The 17,124-nt window shown below is 33.3% G+C and overlaps 2 protein-coding genes and 2 long non-coding RNA genes across 4 annotated transcripts; 2 read left to right on the forward strand and 2 right to left on the reverse strand.

The window, feature by feature from the left end:
• The first annotated feature begins 1,697 nt into the window (after positions 1 to 1,697).
• Positions 1,698 to 4,159, forward strand: LOC120174599. Its single transcript, XR_005521187.1, has 2 exons — positions 1,698 to 2,162; positions 2,901 to 4,159. It is a non-coding gene; the product is annotated as an uncharacterized LOC120174599 (long non-coding RNA).
• A 425-nt stretch (positions 4,160 to 4,584) lies between these two features.
• On the forward strand, positions 4,585 to 6,359 carry LOC120174540. Its single transcript, XR_005521181.1, has 3 exons — positions 4,585 to 4,921; positions 5,606 to 5,962; positions 6,068 to 6,359. It is a non-coding gene; the product is annotated as an uncharacterized LOC120174540 (long non-coding RNA).
• An 802-nt stretch (positions 6,360 to 7,161) lies between these two features.
• On the reverse strand, positions 7,162 to 7,852 carry LOC120174649 (40S ribosomal protein S15a-1-like). The gene is made up of 2 exons (XM_039181432.1): positions 7,469 to 7,852; positions 7,162 to 7,382 (listed from the first exon to the last, which is right to left on the reverse strand). Exons 1-2 carry the CDS (start codon positions 7,850 to 7,852, stop codon positions 7,266 to 7,268), a joined length of 501 nt encoding a protein of 166 aa, XP_039037363.1. The 3' UTR covers positions 7,162 to 7,265.
• A 2,840-nt stretch (positions 7,853 to 10,692) lies between these two features.
• LOC120174714 lies at positions 10,693 to 13,346 on the reverse strand. Its single transcript, XM_039181483.1, has 3 exons — positions 11,585 to 13,346; positions 11,164 to 11,275; positions 10,693 to 11,063 (listed from the first exon to the last, which is right to left on the reverse strand). Exon 1 carries the CDS (start codon positions 13,020 to 13,022, stop codon positions 11,985 to 11,987), a length of 1,038 nt encoding a protein of 345 aa, XP_039037414.1. The 5' UTR covers positions 13,023 to 13,346; the 3' UTR covers positions 10,693 to 11,063; positions 11,164 to 11,275; positions 11,585 to 11,984.
• Between the last annotated feature and the right edge of the window lie 3,778 nt (positions 13,347 to 17,124).

The raw sequence follows: 17,124 nt of genomic DNA on the forward strand, positions 1-17,124 counted from the left end.
ATATTAAAAAAATAGTTGCTTATTATATAGAGAGAGAACAGATAGTGAAATGATATGATTTTTTCCTTCTTTTTTTTTTTATAAATAATCACAAATGAAGGAAAACATCATGGAAAAGAGGTCAGCAACTCGATATCTTTTTCTTTTGTTTTTGTATTTTCATTTTTAGATTTTAAAGAGAATAAAAACGATTTATTGTGGGGTTTTTTTTATTCTTGGAATAGGTTTACAAGGTCTCCATTAGAGCTTTTTGTGGACTTTCATGGCTGCCTGGTTAATTTACAGAATTTTTGGGATATGATTTGGGGTTAGGGTTGATAGAGGTTTGGGTGTAAATTTTAATTAGCAATTTTTTAAAATTATTTTTTTTAAAAATTATTTTTATTTATTAATATAAATCTTATGGGGCTGAATTTTAATATTAAAATAAGTCACGTTATATTGTTGTTATAAATTAACGCATGAGTGACAAAAAAAACAACCAATTCATTAAGTTCAATCACTAATTGAAAAGTTTTAAAATACAATAAATAAAATAGGAGAGAAAATTTAGTGAGTAATTTGTAGTTTACCCTTACTTTAATTCAGTTGTACTATGTATTTTTTGTATTCCCTCGCATTCATGACATAATTTCTTGAAATTTACATTTAATTTAATAATAAAAAATATATTCTTTTAAAAGATATGAGCTTGAGTAATTATATATAAAAATTTATTATCAATAAACTAAAAAAAACTTTGAATATATTACCTTATAATCATTTTGTACTATAAAAAAAATAATTCGATGAGTTTTCTAAGATTGCTAGGGAGATTGAATCCTTGCTTTGAATTATTTATGTATATGGCAAGTCTATATGTGCAATTAACATGTGAAATATAATAATGGTTGTACATGTTGGAGGTAAAAGACTGGACGAAGATAGTGGAGGGCAAAGAAAAGAAAAATAAAAGATTGATCAAATTGTAAAATACTCAAATATCGAGGTTTATAATCAACGGATAATCATTTATCAAAATTTGTAACCTTAATTGTTATTTTTAGTTGTACGATTAATCGAAATTATTTAAAACAGTCCGGTTAATTAACCTTTAAATGTAACAACTATATTCGTTAACGGTTACAGTTTTTTTTTTTATCACCCCTAATTAGAGAGGTCTATCATAAACCTAAAAGATTTGGTACGTGGAGTGGTATAATGGCAAAATTGTCTTGATAGTGCCCTATATGTACCTATGAATAATTGTTGAAGTATGACAGTTGTTACAATGTCACTTGAAAGACTATAGAAGCATAGTGTGTTTTCAGTTTTTTTCAGAGCAGACCCGGTGATCACAATGTATATTTAATTATTTTGAGGAAGACGAGTGAATATGCAGAGCAAAGAAAAATGATCGGCCATAGAGAAAACGTATTATGGTCCATACATCTTCCTCAAAAAAATTAAAGATATATTTTTCGACGTTTTGTAGTAACGCATAACAATAGTTCTACTCAGCAAATAATTCACAGGAAGGATTATGGGAGATTTTTTCTTACAACATTATTCAAGCGTTTTTGGCGGACATAATAGTTCACCTATGGAATCAAACCATTGGAAGCCCTATACCTTGGTTCTCTTTATTTATTATTCTCCGCCATAAAGGAACAATAAATTTATTATTCTTATATATAAATAGCAGTAATTATTGGATAAATGGCGTCTTCTCCGCACTCTCTCCACTCTACCGTTCCCAAAATCCCAAACCCTAACCCTATCCCTCTCAATCCACTCTCTCATGACAAATCTGCACACCTTACTTTCTCCCTCTCCTCCGTAGATTCTTCTCTCCACGAACCCTAGCTTCCGTTCTCTTCTTCCTTCCGATTGGTGGTGCAGTGCTCTCAGAAAAGGAAACTCCGTTATTCGTTCCACGGAAGGCTCTGTGGTGGAGGATCTTGGGGCGCCGGAGTCGTGGGAGGTCGCCGATTTGGACGCTACATGAGCCGATTGATGCTCTTCGAACAAGGAATCCAAGCCCGAATTCCCCGGTTCTACTTCTTCAGCTTCGGCTTCGGCTTCTTGGTTCGTCGGATGAGAAGGTGGCTTCGGAGGATGCCATTAACCAGGTTGATCAGTTCCTCCGCGAGGCAATCCAAAACCCCGTGAGCGCCTTTCCAGTAAGCCTCTCTCTCTCCCTCTGTTTTGCAGAAAATTCACTAGGGTTCTTGGATTTAGGGATTGGTCATTGCTATTCCGTTGTCTCTCCCTGTGTCTGAACCAGTGTGTTTCTTCACTAAATCCTTGTCCTACACCTTGATTAAACAACGGAAATAGGCGTTGGTCATTGCATATTCCGTTATTGTCTCTCCTGTGTCTGAACCAGTGTGTTTCTTCACTAAATCCTTGTCCTACACCTTTGATTAAACAACGGAAATAGGAAAGAAAATAATTGTATTTTTCTTGGCAACTAATCATTTCTGAAGCTTGCTTATGTGGTGTTTAATAATTAATATCCCGAATTGCAATATTCTGATCCACCTTATTTTAATGTTCAATTACTATGGAGTGCTCAACTTTGCAATGGTGCATTTAATACACCATCATTTCCGGTGATCTTTACGTAATTCATTATGTTCCAATGACTAGAGTGAAATTGTTGAACTTAGTAAGGCTTTGATTAGAGTTTTTTAGCAGAAATCATTAAGGAATCTTCTAAGATTCTTGCCTTTCATAATACCATATAGATTGTCTGTTCTTTAAAGTTTGGCTATTTAAGAATGTTTGTGGAAGGGGTAAAGAAAGTATGCATGATGGAACAAATTGAGAGTAGTCATACTTGAAATTGAATCATCATATTATCTGATCCTCTGTGTTTGTTTATACTCGAAACTGAGATTTCTTAATTTTTTGTTCAGTCCTGAGGATGGAACAAAATGTTGAAAATTTTATCCGTGATCCTACACAGCAGCAATTCCAGTTCCAACAGCTGCCTACATCCTATTTAAGGTTGGCTGCACATCGTATCGCACAGCATTATTCATTGCAGTCGATGGTTTTATTAGACAACAATTTACCTGATGGTTCTGTCTCCAGAATCATTGTTGTAAGACTTCTGAATGTAGGCTTCCTCGTATCCGCCTGGCAGACATCCCTGTAAATTTACCGTCAGAAGACCCTGGTGTTGTTAAGGTGGCAATTAAACAGAGGCCACAAAAAGGTCTCAGCTTGTGAACAATTCAAATTCAAATTCTATGAAGTCAAATAGCTCCAAAAGTGTGGAAGAAAGAAAAGAGGAGTATAACCGAGCTCGAGCAAGGATATTTAACTCTAATAGTTCTAGCAGTGTTCTAGTGCAAAACCACCAAGTGAACCTAGGCTGCAAGATGTTTCCTACTATGGTTCCTCAGGGATGCCAAATACGGAAAGAAATCTGTTCAATGGTTTCTGATGTAAATTCTGGTAGTGGTTGATTGATTACTCTTCAAGTAGTAGTAGGTCAGCTAGAAGTAGGAACAAACGCATAATAGGGTGGCCATCTTTCGGGATTGTGAGACTGAGCAAGGACCCTGATTATGACAGGAACTACGATAGGTATATCCCACTTTTTAATTTTTTCCCCACATGGCATTATATTTTCTGATATTGCAGGGATTTGAAACATAGCAGAATTCATGAAGATAACATTGAAAGTATATTGTAACTGGAAAGGAGTAACCGTTTTACTCATGGAATAAGCTTTAGAATTGTCAATTTTGAGGGGGCGGGTCTTGATTGCGAGTCTCATTTTCTAGGAGTAAATGATTCTTGAATGTCAGGAAAACAATTGTTAAATCCCTGTTTTAATATTTGTTTCCTGCAGGGTATTATATTTTCTGATGTATGCAGGGGTTTCAAACATAGTTGGATTCATTGAAGTCAATACCGACGGTTTTTGATTTCTGAGTTTCGTTCTTTTCATCTATAGATACACATTCATATGTTTTGTTTTTGCTTCTCTACATTGTTATTGTCAATCTTTATTCTTTAAATGTTTTTTTCTCTTAATCCTTTCATAAATTCTCTTTTTGTTCAAATCAACATTCTTTTGATTCATTATCATCCTTTTTGTTTTTGATACCTTTCTATATATGTATGACAAGTTGGTTTTGGTATACTCATTTCTTTGAAAAGGAATGAAGAATAATTTACCATTTAATAATTGTACATGTATTAATTAGAAAATTAGGGATAATTGGTAGAAGGAAAGCTTCACAATGGTGTAAGAGGAAAGGATTGATAGGACTACTAAATTTTGAACCATTAGAACGGTTTTTGTTTTCGGTTGTCTTACATGGTAGGAATATTTTGTTTGGTAATAAATTGAAGGTGTGTTTGGGGGGGGATTTGTTTTTAGATATAAGCTAACAATATCAAATTTATTTCAAATCCACGTGCCCTGCTAAGATGAAAGCTGGATTGACCTTTTGATTTGCATCCCTTTTTTCTTTCATGTTTATAGGCTACTTAGGTTTGCAAATCTATTTTTTCTTTTTTCTTCACGGCAAAAGTTTATGTAGTGATTGTTTTCTTCAGGTACATGCAAAGATTGATCCTGGGTTTGAATTCAATAGGGACCATATACAATGCAGCCTATGTACACCCTGCAATTAACTACAAGACTGAATTTCCCCAACTTGGATCTACTCATCGGCCTCGAATATCTACGGAGCACCAACCTCGTCCTCTCCCACAACATATACCTGGGCCCTGGGTTGCTCCATCAACCGCTACAGGAATCAGTTATGGTCATCCTGAACAATGATGCCACCTTTTAATCCAAGTCATGTTGGCGCATGCTCCCCATCGACCATATATTTGCATTCTTCTCAGTATCCTTCAGTGTCCTGGAGTGCCATTCATTCATCCACATGAGCATGTTCACCAGCCTTTTTCACAGGTATAGCAACTTCACAACTTTCCTTCCTAATGGCTGTACTTTTTGATTCATGTAATGCATGCTTTTAGTCACTCTTTAGTTAATTGTTTTCATAATCACTTGCAGCAAGTGCAGTGAACGACAAAGTTCTCCGCTATGTTTTAGTGAATCTTGAAATTTTTAGTCTATATAGAATTATTATAATTATGTTCCCCTTCTCTCCCTTTCCCTTCATTTCTATTCTATCTTTCTCTATCCTTATGTACATTGATAATGATTGTCCACTAAAGATGAAGATAGACCAGTGAAACAAACAGTGAAACCTTTGTAAGTTTGATACTTGTTAGTATGTGGATGAATACGAAGGGAGTTTTTAATGAGACCTCCAACTTTATCAAAAAAAAAAAAAAAACTGGAGTTATATGCTGAGGGATTTTCAGATATTTATATTAAGGTTCTTATGCGACTCTGGCTTGAAGATGCCTATGAATCCCTGCATATATACAGAATTTACATGATGACCTAGTAATTATTCCTGGAGACTAGGGTCCTTGTTATTAATTGGATAAGACTGAGTTCCTGCATTTCTTGGGAAAAATTGTTGTGGGATAGGAGAGGGATAGAAAGGAAAAAAATTTGAAAACAATATTTGTCTCTTTGGTTTACAGTTCTGATTTTGGTCTTTGTATCATTGAATTTATACAGCCTCATCAACATCAGCCTGATGCTAGTTTTGGATTAGCCCGGCCCCAGTGAGGTGATTGGGCATGCCTGCACCCTGCCAGTAACCAATTATCTGAAACAGTGGAATGATGTCATCACAAATTATCTAAACTGGCTGGAGTGCAGGCATAGAAACCAGGTGAGCTGGACATGATTTTGAAGGAAATATGCATTGACCTGCTACCTCACACTCGGTTTATCTTGGAGCTTCTGTAGCTTTGGCAAAGGGTAGAGAAGCTCACTTGGTTTGTGGCACATTCATTGCCATTGATGATGACGATGAAGAAAAGTAGATGGGACTTATGGAGCCAAGAATGTAATCAGTCATCAATGATGAAGGTATTGCTCACCCCATTCATGCCTATATTTCAAACTGCATTTATGTTCTTTGTGGCTGTTTTAGGTTATCATCCTTACGAATGTATCTGTTATATTATATCACAGCAATATGAGGAGCCAATGGGAATTGGGGAAGATCTTTTGTTTCAAAGTGGGCAAATTGCTTCTGTACTGTTAGGGCCTTCAATGTGCAGCATCTCCTGTTGTGTATGGGTAAAAGCTTTTGCCATGAAACAACGAGCCTTTACCGGATAGGTTGCTTGCTGAAATAATAAAGCGGACACATTATGTACCATAAACTATTTGATCCAGCCACATTTTGAACCTTTTTTATTACTATCAGCTAGTATCTGTAGTCTTGATTACATGTAATGAAGTGAATCAAGAATTGGGATGGGTATATTTCATTGAAACCCCCTATTAGAGATATGCAACCTAAATTGATGGTTAAATTGACAATATAATTAATTAAGTATGCAAATGTATAGTGATGACTATTCAAAGAAATAATTAGAGGAGCAATCAGTCCTTACAAATTGGATGAACCTTTTCTTATATTAGGATTGGTTGCTCTCACCATCACTCCTATGGACGTAGATGAGACGAGATTAGATCGCCTGCTCCTTGAGATCACTTTGATTAAAATTTGTTCAACTCTTAAATTAAATAGATTAGTTTGACTCAATTTTTTAACTAGTCAAATTTATTCACTATTTGATTCTTGACTAAAAAAACTTACGAGAAATTAAAAAATATAATATATTAATTTTTTAAACTAAATTATTATTAATATTCACATTTATATGTTATTATTCATTTAAAAATCAATATAAATTTTCATGTGCTTCAAGATTAAGGTTCACATTCAGGTTTCAATCAAATTATACTAATCAAAGATTTTCATGTACTTAAAGATTTAAATTCGAGTTTGAATTTGAGCTTCAATAAAATTACATTTGAGAATATTTCAAATTTAATTTTTTAATCTGATATAATATTGAGTTTTAATCTGATATTATTTATGAATGATTTTTTTAAAATTCAATATTAACAGCAATGCTAATATTATTTGTGAGGTCTTATAGACATTCTTAGTTGATATATGCAACCATCAAGAATAATTAATTTAGCTGCAAAACAATTGTTCACGATATGTAGAATGAAAATTTCAAGAAATAAAAATAATCCAAACTGTTTAATGCAAAAGGAAATAACAATTACCGATTGAAAATCTCCATCACAAGCAAGATGATGGCTAACTATCAAGTCCAAACCCTAATAAAACACATCATTCTTAAAACTTCTATGCATCAATAAATCCCTCAATAGAAGAACCCAAGTACCTTCCCACCAACTTCTTTCTTCTGGCTTCCTCATGGTCCATTATTCCAGCAGATGTAGTCAGCACAATATACCCAAACTGCAATCAAAATACGCATATATATGTCAGACAAAACATTTCCATAAGAAAAGGGGGAAATCTAATGAAGCTTCTCATCAGCTAACCTGTCTAGAAGGAAGTAACCTAGCAGTCCAACCCTCAATCTCCTTCACTCCTATGTCGAAACGAGGACTGATGACCCCGCACTTGTTAAGCCTTCCATTCAGTTCAACAACAATTTTACCAGATCTGTGGTCATCAACATACTCAAACTCTCCGATGTAACCTGTAAATGCCAATATAAGCATATGGATCGAATGAACAGTTGGACGCAAAGAAAAATGGGTAGAGAATATATATTGGAAGTTGAAACAAACCTGCTTCTGCATGACCAAAAGGAACTTGATGATCACTTTAGAGGAAGGCCTGATCATGACCTGACGTTTTCCCCTCTTCTCTGCATTGTACATGCTCTTCAGTGCATCATTCAGAACGCTGACCCTCACCATCCTTCCAGATACAAGCTACTGCCGCCGCTGCTGCTGCTGCGGATTTCACATCAAATTAAGTGTTTATCTATAGTTTTAATGAATTAAAACAATTCAATACATATAATGGGCTCAATTAGGGATATGGATGTTGGGAAAAATTGGGATTGCAGATGATATAGGATTAATTAGGGAAATAGGGATGTTTCTATTATGCATGCAAAGTTCTCGCAGCTGAAACTGACTTTAGCAAAGTTGTCAACAGTTCATTTTTTGCATTTTAAGACCAAATTAAAAGGAAATAGAAGTACCTAGAATAAAATGATATTTTATAAAAAAAAACTATAATAAATGAAACAGTGAGTTAAGGAAGTCACCCAAAATTGACTTAATACTGATTTGTGAAAAATTCCTATTTTGATCCTTCACTATCATTTTCTTTTACAATTTGATACCAAAATACAAAAAACCTCATCTGCTCTGACTTTGCCCAAGTCATCCTCATTTATCGACTACTTTACCATAATCAATCAAATGCTGTCCCCCAAATCTCTAAAAAAATCAGATCCATTTTCCCCTAATTTCCCACATATCATGCTTCTAACAACCACCATTTTCCCATAATAATAACAGTATTTCCAGTGATCCAATCTCTTATCCAAACGAAGGATTCGGTTCCAACCAACGAACCCAAGTTTCTAATCTTAGCTTACATAGTGACAGAACCAAGTACACGAAAATAAGTTTAAGAGCATAAAAGATTCTGACCCATTGGAAACAATGAATTCTTGAACTTTCCCAGAAACCCCGAAATATCAACAACGTATCAAACACAAAGATAAGTGCGATCTAAACCTAATCAAACAGGTAAATAAACCGATCTTTCTTTACAATTCAACGAACTAGCTGATAAATAAGAAGAAAAAAGAAAACCCCAGAGATCTTAAAAGTTATAGAGAGAAAGGGTGTGAGTGTGTTGCTTACCAGAAAGCAAAAACCGGCGGCCGCGTCTGGGGATTGAAGAGTAGTGACTAGTGAGAGGAAAAGGCAAGAGCTTTGCTGATTGTTAGGTTTCGGCTTTAAATTTAGTTTTTGGTTTTAGGGTTTCAATTTACATGGGCCTTTGAGGGTAATGGCCCAAAATTAATTACACGGATTAATTTGATAATCAATTCAATTAAAAAATTGAAATTATTCTTTTAAATATAATTAATATTATTATATTTTGATATGATTTTAAATAAATTAATTAAGAAATATAATTCAAAATTTATATAAAAAGACTAATAAACTCATATATGATTCTTTCAGCACTCCATCTATATTTGTTTATTTAATAATTTTATAAAAATATTTTTTTTAAATTATCGCTTCGAAACATCATAATATGTCATATGCGCCAATTAATCTAAAAAATAGTAGATTTAAAATTTAATATTAATAAAAAATATGAATGAATTAAAATTTAAAATATAAACTTAATTAGGTGTAAAATAAATTTAAGACTTTAATTATTTTTTCTTTCAAAAGTTCAAGAACTTTGCATGAACCAAGTGACATCTGTGGTAAATAAGTTGTTATTCCTTGATGTCATAAGTTCGAATACCTTATATATTCCTACTATCAAACTAACAAAGATATTGAAAAGTGTTCGGTTTGAATTAACACCAAAAGAGATACTATTGATTTTTTTTTCCTAAAAGAAAAACACATCTTTTTCTTCTGATATTGGTAATATAAAAATGATAAATTTGAAGTAACAATAAAAATAAAAGTATCTAAAAATTAAATATACTAAAAAATTACAAAATTATCATTCAATTATAGGGTATTGCTTAAAAGTTACAAACTGACCATTCGACTAGTCATATATTTCAAACTCAACCTTTTTCGTTTAAGAAATGACGACAGTCTAAGATGAAGGTTAATAGGCTGACTAAGATATGCTAAAAGATGATCCCAAAATCTCAAAATGACTATCATATCTCAATTAACATGTTAATGTCAAACTCAAATGACCATTTTTTTATAAAAAAATAACGAGTTTGAAACATATGAATAATCAGCTGATCATTTTTTAACTTCTAATCATTAAAGGACTTAACAAAGCAACGTCACATAGTCGAAGAATCAATTTGTAACTTTCAATAGTCAGATGACTCAATAAAACAACGCCCTATAGTTAGGGGACTCAACAAAGCAACACCTTATAGTCAGATGACTCAACAAAGCAACACCCTATAATAAGATGACTCCACAAAGCAACGCCTTATAATCGTAATCGGGGGACTATTGATGTAATTTACCCTTGTTTATAATACCTAACGGAAGAGTTTATAGTCCTAAAAATACAAATAATCTTCATGTCTTGTACATAACGAAAATGATTAGATGCTTTAACAAAATTCTTAGTGATCTCCACAATGATATAATTGTTTGCAATAAGCTTTTATGAAAGAATTATTAATGTTACTTATTGTTTAGGCGCTTTGTATATACTTTAGAAGATTGTGATTGATAGCAAAACCAATTTAAAGCTTTTACTTTTTTTAAAATAATTTTATTTTTCTGAAAATAATTTGTTAACTTTCTACAAGTTTTTAACAGTTGTTTTATAATTAAAACAAGAAAAGTTAGTTCATGAGCTTTAAAATTTTCATATTTTTTTGTAAATTATTTAAACGCATTATCATTTTAAAATTTGGGTTTTTATTGAATATATGATTTTTTAAAAAATATTTAAAATATTAATGTCAAATTAACAACAAATAATAATCATGTAAGCTTCAACAATGGGCTCTAAATTCCCTGTAATTCTCCCCTTTTTCAGATTTCCCTACCACATATTTTGGTATGACATATGGTTTAATACACAATGTACATTGAAGATTAAATCAAGCTATACATTATTACACTACTCTTCCCCACTCCCATGGGCTTCAAAAACAGCCATTATGCTGTGCAAAGTCCCCCTACTAGCTGATTACCGGCACCTCATCGAACAAAAAGTGGGTGACTGTATCTTCCGAGGATCCGGTAAGACTAGCAGCTTCGACGATTCTGACTGCCATCATGGCTTTGTATGTAGCCATATCGGCATTTTGCATTAGCAACTGTGCCAGTTGGCGTTTGAGGATAGCTGATTCAATGTATCTGGTTGCTGCGGCTCTAGCTTCTTCCACTTTAACCATCGCATTCCCTTCTTCCAATAAATCATGTTCAGCTGCCATGGCTGCAAAATAATAGTCTCAGCAACAAATCTGAATCAAAGTGCTATTCACCTTGCAACTTGTATAGTAGAGCATGACTGTTCTAGTCGGAGTATAATTTACCTTGCAACAAACTTGGTTGCTTGCCTCTTCCATGGCTGGCTTGATGCTTAAATGACCTCCTTTTCCGAAGAAAAGGCTGTGGAACAACCGGAGCCTTCTTGACCTGATGACCCTGTTCAAATAAAACATTCATTTTGGTCATATATCTATGGTAGTCGATGCTTCTTGTTCTACGTGCACACAAAGACACAAGAAAGAAGAGCTGGGACATAATCAGCTGTTCAATACTTCGTTTTTGATCTCATGAAACCAACAAATTTCAACAAACAAATAGGCTTGCAACGAATACATGTTTGAATTTCCATTCACAAAAGATAGTATATAGTACAATGACAATCCAATTAAACGACTTTACTTTCCCAAATGAATCTACAACGTTATAGATATCGATATCCGTGAAGAAATTCTCCACAAAGTTTACCTGGAAAATTCTGAGCAGTGCCGATCGCCTTTGGTCCCTTTTTTTCAACCAGTAAGCATGAACAGCTTCAACAACGGCTCTAATACCTAGATCATCAGCAGCAGCAATCACATTCGAGTGATCATCTGGGCTGCAAAAAATGTCTTCTCGAACGTATCAACCATCAACTCGAAACAATCCTCCGAAAGATGCTCCCGTTGCCCATTTCCACTAAAAAGATCGCCATTGAAATTCTTTAACCACTCCTCATCTTCTGGATCCATGTCATAGTTAGCAGTCCTCTTTGCCAAGGCTCTTGATACTTCATCACCATCCATCGTGATATACGAATCCGGTCTTTGGAACGGCACACTGGGCTTACCCTCATACCCTGATACTTCCCAGACCCCAGGCACAGGGATCACTCTACAAGTTGAAGCAGGCACATGCGCTCACAACATTCCTTGTAAAGATCTTTAAAATGGATCCAATCTTGCCGGTTTGGAAACTCGAGCTTCCATGTATCAACCCCAGCCCAAATCACAGACCGAGTGAAGCGGTTGAACGAGGTTGACCTCATAAATTTATCTGCCTTCTGTGCATACTTTGTCTTATTATCCTTTTTCACTACAAGAAGCCATTCTTTTGATTCGGAGAGCTCCAAAGTGACGATTCCTCCTTCTTCCCTGTAACATCTATCGGGTTCAATGATCAATACATTGGCAGAGCATCGCCATGATTCTGACTCCAACTCTACCTTCGGCATTAAATCCGATAAATCGGATATCGAAGAGCTCTCGTCGCTTAAGTTCGAGGAGGAACCACTGCTGATTGAACAACTCCTAAGCTTGTTTTTAGAAACTACGGAGGAAAAAGGAATACCATTTCGCCTACTACTTATCAGGTCAGACATTAGAGCTCCACTAGAAATAGGGTTTCTAGATCTTGTTATCCTCAGAGAACTCCGCCGCTTCTGAATACTGCTTCGAACTGTTGGTTTCAAAGCTCTAAAACTCGAGTGCGAAATAACTTCGCTCCCAAGTTTATCATTTTCAAGCACGGTAGAATCAACCGGAATATTCGGCTCGAAATTTTCCGAAAGACCGCACTTTTGAACCCCATTTCTCTTATTTTTTCTAGTGTAAACAATCCCAAACATCTTATCTACAGTGCCGCCATTGTTTATAACTTCAGCTTTCACTTTCCTGGGCCGTTTCTTTGGATTCTCTTCGTGGCCCAGTCCTTTGGGCTTCTCATTTACATCTGCAGGAGACTTTTGTATTTCACTCTTTGGAGTCTTTTTCACCGAGTTGTTGAATTCAACGCCGTCGTTGCCGCGCCTCTTGGGCTTTACGTCGCCGGTATCAGGCCGGATTTTCCGCCCGGAGCGAAGAACCCGGTTCTCCGAGCTCTTCATCCTGCAAACCCTCATGCTCCGCTTCATCCCCACCGAAGGCATCGCCGCCCGGTTCCTCAAGGTAAACTCCTTGGTCGCTCTTACCTCCAACTAACGAGTTGACTCAGTAACCGACTCGACTCAGACGAGTCAAAATGGAAGGAAAAAAACAACCAAAAAACCCCACTCAACAAACAACCTCGTGAAACACAACGGAACGTTAACAAATAGAAAGCCAAACGATGACCCTCTACTTAAGATGCAGATCCATGACCATAAGCGAGCCAGTTCGCACAGAAAACTCAAATCTACAACTCGGAAAACTCAGCGTTTTGTCTCGGCTACAAAGACGAAAAGGAAACTAGTAGAGATAACTACGAAGGGAGTAAAAAGTAAACAACAACAGAGAAAAAAACCCCACTAACAAAGATCGTTCAACTCGGAATTAAAATTAAAATCACACCCAGAAAATAAAGGCAAAAACCCTATATTAAAAAAAGAAAAGAAAAAAGAAACACACAAATATCTTAGTTTTTTACAAAGATAAAGAGAAAGAATTCTCTCTCTTGAAATAGAAGAGAGAAAAATAATTATGGAATTTCACGTATATCTTGTTTTCTTGGAGGGAGAAAGAGAGAGAGAGAGATGGCGGCTAGGGTTTATGATGATGTGATAAAGAAAACCGCTGAAGAGGGAAATACAGAGAGTAAAGGGGGAAATTGAAATCGAAACCGTTGATCTTACAGAATGTACGGCTTAGATTATTGGGTGATTCCCATGACTGGGCCGTTTTGGCCCTCTAGTTTTAAAGGCGAGTAGGTGATATTTTTCTATATTAGAAATTCCAAAATAGCCTTCAGTAGTTTTGATATTAGGATATATTTGGAGGGTATATTGGGAAGTTAAAAAGCGGAATGTGGTGCGTTTAAAAACTGATTAACAAGATCTACCCTCCAAAAAAGTAGATGAGTAGTAGGTAAGTTCAGTTATATTGTGACTATCGGGTAGTTGTACATGTAGTAGGTTGTTTATTACCATATATTATGAATTATATAATATATCATTAAATTTAATATATTATTTTTTAATGATAATAATTAGATTTCATTAATAAAAACAATAGAAGACAATAAGAACACACTCATGTATAGATAGAAAAATAAACATAACAATCACCAAAAACTCACATAAAACAAAAATATTATTACTCAAAGATATGAACATAAACGAAACATTTTTGAAAATGAAAATGACGTTTAAAAGTGAGAACTATTATATGTGATATCGATAAATCAATCAGAAAACAATATTGCAACGGTCTCCATGTAAGAACAAAAATAACCGCAAAGGTATACAAAAAGCGTACTAAATGTCATAACAAACATGTCACAAGAGCATAGAAAAACATATCATAAAAATAGAAAAAAACATGTCACAATAAAGATTCTTATTTAAGACTAGGAAAAAAAGATAGTATGAAAAAACAAGAGAATAATAATCATTGACAAATGACAATCAACATTAAGATTAATTATATTGCTCATTAAATAAAAATCAAAAGAAAAGAGAAATACAATACAAAGATATCGAGAGAAAACTTATGTGAGAGAAAAAATAAACATTTTTTTGCAATATAAATTACTTATTCAATTTTAATATTTTATCTTAATTACTTCAAAATATCAATTATAAAATATATTATATATTAGCGAGTAATTTTTATATAATTAATTATTTTAGAACTCAAATAAGAGAGACGTTAAAGTTTAGTCATCTTTGAAGTAATTATTGCATTGTATCACGAATTACGATGATATATTAGTAGTTTTAATATTTTTTTCTTTATTACTATAAAATATTAAATCTATAACTTTATATTATTATAGCTTTAGTATAATGTTGTTATTAGTAGAATATATTGTTTTAAAATTCAAATAAAAAGTATTAATCTTCGATCATTTTATAGTAATTATTATAATATGTAAGATATATCCTTTAAAATAGTGCATTTTATTTTGTTTATCCAATTATTTTTTTATAATCATATTCAACGTTACATTTTAGTCATTATCTGTTAAAGAATTAACAATGATGTTGGTATATCAATATAACATAATGTCATGTAATAATTGAAGAAAACAAAAAAAACACATAAGTGGTTCTACTAATTTTTAACGGTGTGTGATAAGAATAAAATCAAAATATAATGTTAGATATGATTTTTTTTAAAAATAGTTAAGTGACCAAAATAGAATCGCATGAGTAATTGGATGACTAAATACATAGTTTATCCCTTTTCGTAAGCAAAGACTAAAAAAATCTTATAATTAGGGGACTATTTGTAGGGATAGGCATGAGACCAGAAGCCGACGGGTTTCAACCTGATCGGGTCGGGTTTTTAAAAAATTTGGGTTCGGGTTGGATTCAAGTTTAGGGTGAAAAATACCCGACCCGACCTAGAAAAAAATTATTTTACTTTATATATTTAGGAATAATTACAATAATACATCTCTATAGATTATTTTTTTCAATTAAATCACTGTTTTTATTGAATAAAAATAATATTTTTTATTATTTTGGGCCGGGCCGGGTTCAGATTTTATTTTAAAAAGTCGGGTCGGGTTGGATTTTGGGTGGAAGAGTCATTGTTCTCGGGTCGGATGATCTAAAAATCCGACCTAACCCAACCCATTACCATCCCTAACTATTTGATATTTTGCCCATTTAAATTAATCCTTACTCTTCAAACCATTTCCAAAATATATCAATTGAATTCTTAAACAAAAATATTTATATTTGATACAGCGAGAGAGGAAAATTTTAACACAGCAAGTTAACTTGCAAACATCTCTACCAGTAAAGTTGACTCGTAATTGATATAGCGAGTATTGAGATGTGATTACATCCTTATAAATTTCAAAATCTTATATAAATCATTTTCCATTTCAGTACCATCACAAGCACCCAAGAGCTTATTGTATTACATTCAACAATTCATATCACAGTTTAAAATGCTATAAGAAAATCAATCAATTAAGCAACCACGGGACATTTTAAACCGCGGCAACAGCGCCAGCAGGCTTTGCCTCAGGTTCTGTAGGAGATTCCCAGAAGGCGGTCTTTTTTCCGGTCTTTGACACAGTTTGCAGAACAGCATCAGGTTGTATGTTGCCCTTCACGGTCACTTTCTGCTCCTTCAAATCTAATTCAAATGATTCTACACCTGAATAGTGATTTATGACAAAATATATAAACATTATTATTCTAGTTCTTCAAATCTAACTTTGTATTGTTTGTATGATTCTATACAAAATAATTTTGTTGCACGGTTATTTCCACAAAAATCTGCAATAATATAAAAAGGGTTGATCCTACACTTAACAATATTTAGTTCATTTTGGGTCATAACAATAAGTGATTATGTTGGGTTTAGGATTTAAAAGTTAGATTTAATCAACTATAAGTGAACAATACTCAATTCGATTCGAAAAAGTTATTTTTAGACTTCAATTGATTCAAAAATTTGATACAAATTGACTTTGAGTTGTAATTTCATAAACTCAACTTAAAAAATTTCAAGTTAAAATCGAGTTGTAAAATACAACTCGAATATCTAAATTTTTTTAGTAATTAGTGAATTAAATTTTAAGTTTGAGTCAAGTCCCTTGACTTTGTATGATATGTATTACATATGGAAAAATATGAAGAAATATATGTATTGTATATGGTTAAAAAACTATTTAAATTAGAATCAAATAATATTATAGTATTATAAATATTTATAATTAAATTTAAACAGAAACTCAAAAATTCAATTCAATTTGACTTGATTTAAATTTTATAAACTCAAATCGAAAAAAATTCGAGTCAACTTTTTTATAAACTGAACTGAATTAGAATCAAATAATATTAAAATATGATAAATATTTATAATTAAATTTAAACTTAAACTCGAAAATTCAATTCAATTCGACTTTATTTAAATTTTATAAACTCAAATCGAAAAAATTTCGAGTAAACTATTTTATAAACTAAATTGAGTATTTAGGTCCAACATAACCCTAAACCCAATATAATCACTTATTGTTCACTTATAGTTGGTTAATTTTTTTTTGAAACGATTATGTTTTGAGGGTTTAGGGTTGATGCTTCAAGTTCAATTTGT

Source organism: Hibiscus syriacus, unplaced genomic scaffold (assembly GCF_006381635.1).
Source record: "Hibiscus syriacus cultivar Baekdansim isolate YM2019G1 unplaced genomic scaffold, ASM638163v2 tig00112114_pilon, whole genome shotgun sequence".
Classification (NCBI taxonomy): domain Eukaryota; kingdom Viridiplantae; phylum Streptophyta; class Magnoliopsida; order Malvales; family Malvaceae; genus Hibiscus; species Hibiscus syriacus.